The sequence below is a fragment of the Poecile atricapillus genome, chromosome 11 (assembly GCF_030490865.1).
Source record: "Poecile atricapillus isolate bPoeAtr1 chromosome 11, bPoeAtr1.hap1, whole genome shotgun sequence".
Lineage (NCBI taxonomy): Eukaryota > Metazoa > Chordata > Aves > Passeriformes > Paridae > Poecile > Poecile atricapillus.
The window spans coordinates 17,433,984-17,443,950 of record NC_081259.1 but is presented as its reverse complement, the minus strand read 5'-3'; the positions used below and the strand labels follow the sequence as shown (position 1 = coordinate 17,443,950).

General features: G+C 45.0%; 2 protein-coding genes across 3 annotated transcripts in view; both read right to left on the bottom strand.

Annotated features, from left to right (window-relative positions):
* Positions 1-286: 286 nt before the first annotated feature.
* Positions 287-6,296, bottom strand: FBXO22 (F-box protein 22). 2 transcript variants are annotated; one of them, XM_058847229.1, is made up of 7 exons: positions 6,118-6,296; positions 5,896-6,028; positions 5,097-5,184; positions 4,605-4,700; positions 3,578-3,742; positions 3,080-3,245; positions 287-2,046 (listed from the first exon to the last, which is right to left on the bottom strand). In XM_058847229.1, the coding sequence occupies exons 1-7, from the start codon at positions 6,219-6,221 to the stop codon at positions 1,617-1,619; spliced, it is 1,182 nt and encodes a 393-aa protein (XP_058703212.1). In that variant the 5' UTR covers positions 6,222-6,296; the 3' UTR covers positions 287-1,616. The 2 variants fall into 2 exon arrangements, with proteins under 2 accessions (XP_058703212.1, XP_058703213.1); XM_058847230.1 differs by lacking the exon at positions 287-2,046 and adding an exon at positions 2,053-2,954.
* A 120-nt stretch (positions 6,297-6,416) lies between these two features.
* Positions 6,417-9,967, bottom strand: part of UBE2Q2 (ubiquitin conjugating enzyme E2 Q2) — a 47,226-nt gene continuing 43,675 nt past the window's right edge. Inside the window, exons 12-13 of the mRNA XM_058846677.1 lie at positions 9,758-9,824; positions 6,417-8,042 (exon numbers count right to left, since the gene is read on the bottom strand). Coding sequence (XP_058702660.1) covers positions 8,011-8,042; positions 9,758-9,824 — 99 coding nt within the window. The 3' untranslated portion in view covers positions 6,417-8,010. The remainder of the gene's footprint in view (positions 8,043-9,757; positions 9,825-9,967) is intronic.

The window sequence follows — 9,967 nt, the reverse complement described above, 5'->3', positions numbered from 1 at the left end:
ACTTAAAGTCTCTATATAAATATAGCATAGCCAGATCTTGTGTGTCCCACAATTCCAAATTTAACAGCAAAAAACTTCCTAAAGAAACTTAGAGATAGATTGACTTACTTCTGAGCACTCTGGATTCAAAAGATTGTAATCACAATCTACAGGAGAAGAGGCAACCACTATATTCTGAACCACAGTTAAGCAACTGAAATTCAGTTCAATGTGGTGAGCCCAGCTGAACTCTTAGCTGGACAACATCTTTAAATCAGAGCTTTTTCTCTAGGAATAGAAGGCAAGGTACTTTGACATACTTCTATCTTTATTTAACAAGTACTTTGTTACTTTTCTCTAAGGATTTTCATTTATTTTATCTAGTAAAACTGTCCAGTTTTGTAAATAGGACTCTGGGAAAGTTCTGCATCTCTCTAGAAATAAAATCCAGGAAATAGTAGATTTAATGCATCAGTAGTTTTCCTAGAGTGCTTTACACACATAAATAGAGCACATCAAAGTACTGTTTATTTCTACATTTGGGTTTGGGTTTGCCATAGACACTAAATTGAGAGGAGCTGTCAACTCCCTCAAGGACAGAGGCCCTGCAGAGACCTAGACAAAGAGAGATGGGCAATCACATACCATAAGAAATGTAACAATGGCAAGAGCTGGATTCTGTACCTCAGACAGGGCAGCCCTGGTTGTGTGTACGGACTGGGGAGCAGGAGGGTGGAGAGCAGCTGTGGGAAGGGTGCTGGGGTCGATGTAAGCTGGGTGTGAGTCAGCTGTGCCCTGCTACTCAGGAAGGCAAATCATATCCTGGAGGGCATCAGGCCCAGCACCGCCAGCCAGGCCAGGAGAGGATTGTCCTGCTCTGCTCTGGGGCAGTCTCCAGTTCTGGGGGCAGTTTTGGGCACCTCAATATAAAAAGCCACATGAAGTTTAGAGGGGGTCCAGAGAAATGCCATGAGGAAGTGAAGGATGTCAAGGTGAAGCCTTATGAGGAGTGGATGAGGACACTTGGTTTGCTCAGCCTGAAGGAGACTGAGGGGAGACCTCATTGTGGTCTTCAGCATCTCTTCACTCTCGTGACCAGTGACAGAACTCGAGAATATGGCATGCAGCTGAGTCATGAGGTTTAGGTTGGGTATCAGGAAAAAGTTTTTCATCCAGAGTGGCTGGGCACTGGAACAGATTCCCCAGGGAAGCAGTCAGAGCACCAAGCCCTGCCTGAGCTCAAGAAGAGTTTGGACAACACTCTCAGGCACTTGGTGGGATTCTTGGTGTGTCCTGTTCAGGGCCAAGACTCAAGTGATCCTGATAGGCCCCTTCCAATTCAGCATATTCTATGATTTGTAGCAACCATTTTCGTTTTGGAAGAAAGAGGCTTTCTTCAATTGCAGAAATACATCAAATATAATTTCCTGCAATTCTGATGTGTACAGGGGATTACACAAAATGCAAGACTTTCTCACAGATATTATAGTAAACTCTATTGCAACTACAAGACTCGATAATATTACCAAAGTGATGTTTACATTTTGGAAGGGGCTTTGACTGCAAGATGTCCACTCTTCCAGACTTCTCAGCTCTCTGGAATGAAACAAACAGTTCAGTGAAGCATTAAACCTTACTTAGGCTTGGTTTGCTTTACTTGAACCAAGGTGAATAAGAGTCATAACAGTAGTATAACCATGAAGGAGGTCATCCTTTATGTCATTACATTCTCTTAATACGAAATTCCCAGTAACTATTCGATCACAGCCTATTTCCCCATGTCCAAAAAAGCCAAAGAGGGGGACATTTGGAAAAAACTTCCTAAATGCATCTGCTTCCATATTCCTTTTGGTTTTGTAATGCCGATATCCTCTGCCAACACAGGCAAACATGAAGCCAATGGTGTTGTGCTCAGGGATGTTTGCTGCTTTGAGACGCTGCATGGCTGCTTCTGCTGTCCTCTCATCAGCCACATCCTGGTCTAAAAGGACGGTGGCACTCTGGATCTGGGGACCGCTGAAAGCCAACCCAACCACACCACAGGCGTCACCAGGCTGGGCGTGGTTACTGAAAGGCAACAGGCACCGAGTTAGAGAACGTTTTGTGGGGACCACTTCTCACCTGACTAAACCGTCTGTGGCAGATGTAGGTTCAAAGCAGCCAACAGTACAGCAATTCTGACACCATCCACAGTTAAAAACCAAACCAAAGACTTAGTATTTTAGCAATGTTTTTGTGTAGCAACCTTTCACAAGGAAAAACTTCCACATCCATTACTAGACATTAAGCACAAACTTGTTTCACTCATGCCAAATTCAGCACTTTGTGTATGTCACAGCTCTGCAATTCCAGCTAAACCATCAGTTAAACTTAGGACAAACAAAGGCACTGAGGATTTATACATAAAAGCAGGGCAGCAGCCAGCAAAGGTTTTGGATTCATGTTGCTTTAGGTTGGTTGGGCAGGACACATGGGGCTTAGTTGTTACATACTTAACCTTTATCTGCAGGGACTTTATTTAAGGTCAGGGCTCTTATCTGGGGCAATGGTGCACTGGTAAAATCAGATGCAAGAAAAATGTTGATATTAATACGGACTCCAGACCCCAGCGGCACGAGAGCAGCCTATGGGCATGGCTGTACAGAGCTCCACAGGACAGAGTGCCAAATCCTTCAGCAGCCAGGGTGGATCAGGTGAGCTCCTGGGGCACAGCCCTGTCGTGTGTGCAGCCACTGCTCCGTGCTATGGGCAGAACTGATACACAAATACATGTTCACATCCTGGGCTCCGTCACAACAGCCACTCAATTACCTGCACTCCAGAGATGAAATGCTGACTGCAATAAACAAACAAAAGGTATCTGAAGCTGAAAATCTTCTTTTCAGTGGGTTTTCAGAATCCAATTTGTAACACAGCCATACAAAGCTTCCAGCTTTTCTGGCTACATCAGAATGTAGCAGTTGGGACATTTTTCCCTTTAAGAAATTGTTGTTTTACTACTGGTAAAGGGGATTTTCAATATAACTAGAAGGCTATGGATCTACAATGTTTCTCTCATTTTAAATCTTTTTCATCATTTACCTTAAAAAAAAATACCTACTTCTCAGAGGTCAGTGATGTAAAGCTCTCCACCTGTCCCCCAGCCAGGATGATACTTTTCTCATTCAATGGATTGACTATTTGATGAAGAAATCGAGTAGCTCCAGTCTTCCAGGAATTGTAGCCAAACAGAAGAACAACACGGAGATCTGGGTTATTCTTCAGACCTACAAACAAAAGCCAACACTGATCCCCCTTATTTTTAAATCCTGAACTCTGAAGTTCAACCATCCTAGTTTCTCCCCAACTAATACATTACACCTCTCTGAACAGCTCTGCTTGAAATGTAACTGAGGTAACTGGAAACTGATACTCAGGATAACTTATCCTTAATACTCCAGAAACTAGGAGGAGCAGAGATACACAGTAACCAGCTGGAGCCCCACAGAGGCTCTTGGAGACAGTACAGAAGCTGCTGGTTCTACGCAGAACTCCAGACTGGCACCTCAGAGAGCAGCACCTCACGGAAGCCCACGTAAAGGAGAGAAAAATGACGTACCTGCTTCAGCAAATTTACTTTCATCAAAGACCCTGTTCTTCACGTCTTTAGAAAAATGAAAGGTATGAATTTTCACCCCATCAATTTTGGGAAACAACAGAGCAAACCCAGCTTCACCCTCTTCAATTTCTTGAGGCTGATTGCTGCTTGAACCCATCGGGGTAACTACAAAGACAAAACCAAGTGTCTTGTGTTCAGAGATTCTAATACTTTCATTTACACTGTAACATGGGCAGAAAGAGGCTGAACAGCTCAGGTGATATAAAACATTGACAATCTATTTCCATAACGACTTATCTAATTGAAAACTAGAGTGATTTTTTGGTCGATATTCTGGAAAGATGAAACGTGCAAGTCCTGCTGGCTATCGATCACACTGAAGTCAGTTTTGACATGGAGACGTGAATGTATTTCCACATATCCCCCCAGGAACACCAAATATACAACATTAGGAAAACCAAGAACAGGGCAAGACAAGCCTTCCTGCCAACTTCTGCAGGCATAGACATACTCAAGTTTTTAAGGTGTCTATAAGCATGTGATGACAATATAAAGCAAACTGACACAAAAATTGGGAGTGTGTTATTAAAATATGGTAATGACAACAATCAAATACCTACTTACAATGTGGAAAGTGAATTTAAGGTAAGAAACCTTAAAAAACCCAACTTTCTAATGATAAAAATGAAGCATGAGAAAAAGCCTGCCATGGGAGGCTGTGAATTTCCCAGTTACTGCATATGCCTCCTGCTAGACCATTACAAACAGGTATGCCCTGTACAGTTAGTCAGAATATGACTGAAATGTATACATAAATCCAAGCAACATTCAAGAAGTACATTAAGGTGCCAGGGAAAGCTCCCTGCCCAATTAAATCTACTTTTTTAATTATAACCGCAATATATGAAGTAAGCTCCACATCACTCAGCAGCGGCACTGTGAACTCCTTAAAATCAAAGCCAGTGCTGAACAAGGTGGGAATGACACCTTCACACTGACCTCAAAACCCCACAAATTTTGCTCCTACCTACAATCCCTGGGGTGACCAGTCCAAGAACCTGACATCGCTTTGGCAACAACTTTTCAAGTGCGAGTGCTGTTTCTTTACTGTTTCTTTTTCTGGCTGTAAAAATAAGAGACCAAAAAAAAACCGTCAGACAGCAGTAAAAGTGTGTTCTGAGCAAAGCCCACAGCCAACCCCGTCCTGTTTAAGCAATGCTGCCCATTAGTGGCCATCCTGGTAACAGCACGCCGGTCTGTGCTGCTCCTTGAGAGCACTGGGCTGCCGGCAGGCAAACACACGGTGTACTCCACAGTAGGGAAAGGAACCCATCTGTGCACGTTAACACAGATCTGTGAGCTGCTTCGTACCACAGATGCAATACTACACGGTCGTGGTTTCCGTAAAACATTTCCTTTCCATTGAAACCAAAACTCAGAGAATTCCCTTTCAGGTGACTATGCTCTACTTACATCCCAGTATTTCTTTAAGTGGGAGTGAGTTAGGTCCAGGCTTTACCTTTCTTTTGCTCGTGACACTCCTCGTGCCCGCTGAACGTCTCTGCATCAGCAATGTAGAGCACAGTCTGGGGCAGCACGTGCACCTTCTGCAAAGACACAGGTGGAGGAGTACACGAGAGGAGATGAGACAAGATGGAGTGGAGAGAAAGTGCAGGCACAAACCGAGGAGAAACTGCTCCTGCTCCACCGACAGCCCACGCTGTTCCCCTCCCACCGCCTGTCAGCCAATAGATAACTTCTCATTAGCCCCAGAAGTGCCCAGATTTAGTTAGTGAATTGGTAGCACAGGTAGGAAGTTAACCCAAACCTCACACAAACAGGAACAGCTCTGCAGGCCGGCCCCATGACTCTGCTCCTTCTTTTAACACTATCTAAACTCCTTCCACTCAGGGTTGTTGGCTTCTGCTGTTCATCATTAGTGCTGATGCTGGGAAACGGTGTAGAGACGCTTCTGGCCCTTCTTGTTTCACTTGGTTTAACACTGATATGCTGAGGCGACCCTGACATGAGCGCGTAGTGAAGACCCCGTACCACGTTAATACCGCAAAGAAATCCTGCAGTGTTTACTCAGTGTCTCCCAGCCTATGAGGGTTTACCTCTTAACAAGATTGCCGCGATGAACAGATGTGCCCTGAACTGCAAATCCTCTGCGTTCTGATCGGTGTATTAACACGCAACACTTACTGTCACAACCACCCACGCCTCCGAACACGTCCCTTTAGCCGGGCGGCCGAAGCGCGTTCAGCGTTTAAGGGAGGGCGCTGAGGCCCCTCAGGCCGCCCCTCAGCTCCCCTCACCTCAAGCTCGCGGGCCAGCGCGCGCACCAGCGCGTGGTTCTCGGCGGGGCCCGGCTCCAGCGCCGACACCCACGCGATTCGCTGCCGCGTCCGCAGCGTCCGCCGGGCACACTCCCTCCACAGCCGGCACACGCTGCAACACAACACGGACACATCGCGTCGGCCCCACCGCCCCCGCGAACCGGAGCCGGCCGCCGCCCACCCCGTGACCCCGGCCCTTACCAGGCGGCGCGCAGCAGCGCCTTGGTGGGCAGGAAGCCGAGGACGCGCTCCACCACCTCGGCGAGGTTGGCGAGGACGTAGCTGCCCTTGGCCGCGGAGTCCATGGCCCCCGGCGCCTCCCCGGCTGTGCCGCGGCCCCGGCGCCCTGCGTCACCCGCGCGCCGCCGCCCCACAGACAACTTCCGGTCAGCGCGCGCGAGCCAGGCCAGCACACTGGCGCCGCCTAGCGGCGGGGAGGACCTGCCCCGCTCTCACCTCCCCCTCCCCTCGCGCCCCGGGCCCCAGCACGGACACAGCGCTTCGTAAAATGCTTTTTATTCATAAACTTGATGCAAGTTTACAAATTACTGTACATTGCCAAGGAACTCTGCCAGAAGAAATGGAACCCAAACCGAAGCGTGCGCCGCAGGGCGGAGGCCGGGGCCGCCCCCAGCGCCGCCGTGCCGGAGAGCGGCGCAGCCCCGGCCCTCAGCCAACCGCGGCGGGGAACAAACAACACGCACTGGGAGCGGGGCCAAATCTCTCCCATCGTTTCTTTCGAGCTAAAAACTGGATCTAGAAGCAAACGCACAAGGACCCGCGGGCGCCTGATAGCGAAAAAGAACAAGTTCGATAGTCAACTAAAAAAAAAAAAAACAGTAACAAAAACATGCTTCTGCACTTCGGCAAGTGCTTAATCCATGGAACACACCCTTCGCTCGGCCCCGAGGGGTGCACAGGCCTAAGGACTGGTACTACAACCAAAACAGAGTCGATTCTGGTAAGGCAATGAAATTGTGTGTCAGTACACAGACCCAGATTCATCTAATAAAGAACGAACAGTTCCCATTAGTCTTTCAATAACAAAACCACCGTCATGAATATGGCAGCATTTCTAATGCCTCTGAATTGGATGACATGTTTTTGTACTTTATTGTAGCTTTTATATAAAAATTTTTCATTCAAGGACTTTCATCTCTATTTGTGCCAATCACTTTTTAAGTTCATTAGTTTAGAAATGATTGCAACAACCCGTTAATAAAATGGAACACCTAAAAAGGTTTTTAGTATTTTAAATAACTTCAAGCTTCATACTGTGGCTCTTCTTGTTAAGGAGGTTGAGCCAACAAGTAGCAGGAACAGCCCAGCAAGTTCTGATGCCCCAGTGGAAGTGACCAGTTACAAGGTTTTATTGGCACAGCCTTGCTCTGCATAAAAACAAAAAATCGAAACAAAATAAAAAAGGAAAAAAACAAACAAAAAATTAAGATAATCTAAACAAAAAGCATCTTTTCCAATAAACAGTTCATATTCTCATACAGCCATGAAAAATGTTTAATGACTTAACATACATGTGTTTTTCCTATATCATTAATTTGGAAAATACTACAAACGCTGTCTTTTAGACCAGAAAAACTACTGTGATTTGCAAGACCTGACATTTTCTAAAACAGATTTAAACAATGTATTAAACTTCTTGGCTTTAAATTAAACGATAAAATGCAAGTCTCTGAAGTCTGCATTTTGCAAAAAGTAGGAAATACACAGAAGTGTGTGAACAACTCACTCCTATTGTATGAGCTTTAGTAAATTGATAGCCTGCTGCAGGGAGAGCTTATGTTTTCAAATAAAAAAAGGGAGAAGGGAGGGCACGGCTCAAATCTGCTTAATCCATAAGAACAAATATGGTAAAGGCCCAAACTGCTCAGTCCAGATGCCTAAGAAGGGCAGAATGGTAAGGCTGTAACTTATACTGTACGTGTCAGTTGACAGATTATCCACTAACTTATCTAATAGCTAAAGTCCTCAGTTCAGCTGTTATAGGGGCACTCATAGCTTGAGTCTGTGTGTTGGAAAACATAAAAAAGAGCTTGTTTTGTTGACATTGGTCCAGGTATACAACTGTCCTCAGCATTAGCCATCTTCTTTTGGAGGAGTGTACCAGCCTGTGGAGAACAGAGACATGTTAGGCACCAACATTGCTGTGTCCAGACAATTCTACTCTTCACCCGTGGGAGATGGAAGCCTAACCTGGCTCAATCCTTTCCCTCTTAAAGCAGGCCAGCTTAGTGAGACCCAATGCCCTAAATGTGGGGGACAAACCACGTGACAGGATCAGACCTGGTATTCGGGTGTGCACATGGATTTCTGTGGCAGCAGCTATCCTGAGCTGGACAAGCTGAACACCAACAAGAGGAAGCTGCTGAAGGAGGAACATTGCTCTAACCAAACTTAATAGAAGAGAGGTAAAACCCCCAAGTCTTCAAGCTACTTCAAACATAGACAAACAAACATGACTGCACTGAGACACTTATATAAATCCCATTTTGTGTACTGCAGAGTTAGGCATACACAAGCAACTGAATGGTTTACCCTATTTCTGCAAGTCTTACCGTAGGAATAAACTCAGAAATGTCAGCTGAGTAACTGGTCTTCTGACATAATTTGGCATGTTTAGCAGCTGAATCATAATTGATCATGTGTGTACTGCTTTTTCTAGAGACCTTCAGAGCTCCAATCTTAATTCTTCCAGCCCCTCTTGTAACATTTCCTCTAAATGCATGTACAATGACTACAGGGTCTATTTGTGCTGTCCCAGAGAGCACACAGCAGCTCCAAGCTCAAGACACCTTTCACAGCAGCACTGAGTACTGTGCTTTGTGTACAGCTCCTGAGGCAGAACTGATCACTTGTAGCACATACAAGTAAACAGCTACGCTGGCTTTTGTAGCAAACTAAAAGAGCAAAAGCCTCGGTTAACAGCAAGATCAAAATACTGTAAAATTGGAGAGCATGTTAACGTCATTATCTTTGATCTTCCTCCCAAGAGTACAGGTGTTATGTTCTGTGTTAGCAGCAGGGAAGCTGAGGTGCTCACTGCAGTCACACAAACACATTCACAATAACCTGAATTCCTGGAGGACACTGTGTCCAACCCAGAGCACAGAACATCACAGAAGTGTAACTGCACTAACTCCCTCATCACAAGACCAGGGTACCAATTCTACTGACTACCTTTATGTAACATGTAAGCTACTTAAACCTTTTAAAGCCTCAGGCTTTTCATACTGCCACAGTAAATTAAATTATACCTGAAGCACTTGTACACTTCTTTTATGCAGCAGATAGACTTCCAATAGAGTAAAAAAGCCCAAACTGAAACAAGTGTGTCCCTATTCTATTGTAGTTTCCCAGCTAGTACACCTCTCTTGTAGTTCTTGTATTTTTTAGTCTCAGGTAGTATTTCCCCACTTTCTCTCTTCTTTAATGATTATTTCCACTAGGTTCTTGACACATTAAAACAAAATCTTACAGGGAAAGGGGTAAACTCCCAGCAGATTCTACACCAATATTAAGATCCTTAAAGCTACAGTAACAATTCAGTTCCTAGGTCAACTGGCTGAAAACGAAATGGAGCTGCCTTTCAAGCAGCAGCAGGAACACACATGCAACATTCAAGTAAACTGGGAAAACTGCAATGATTGCAGTCAAGTTACTTAAGCACTACTGTTTTTCTAGTGCAAGAAGAAAAGAAGGAAGAAACATTTATGGTCTTCCCAAGCCAAAATAAGACACTTTGTCACTTCACGTTTCTCTGTGGCCAAACACCAATTCCCAGGGTGCTGTGCAGACAAGAACAAAGTGGCAAGAATATACATACCATTTTTCTCATGTATTTGTACTAGTGACTTATAGGACTGCTGTGCTCTTGCTAGATTATATTGATTCTGAAAGGAGAAAAAACTAACATAAAAAACACAGCATCTAGACATGCAAAACTCAAAAACAGTTCTAACAAGGAAATTCTACAGTGGGCTTAAATATAAAGTCCATGCACAATGTTAGAACATTCCTGCCTTTCAAGAGTCCC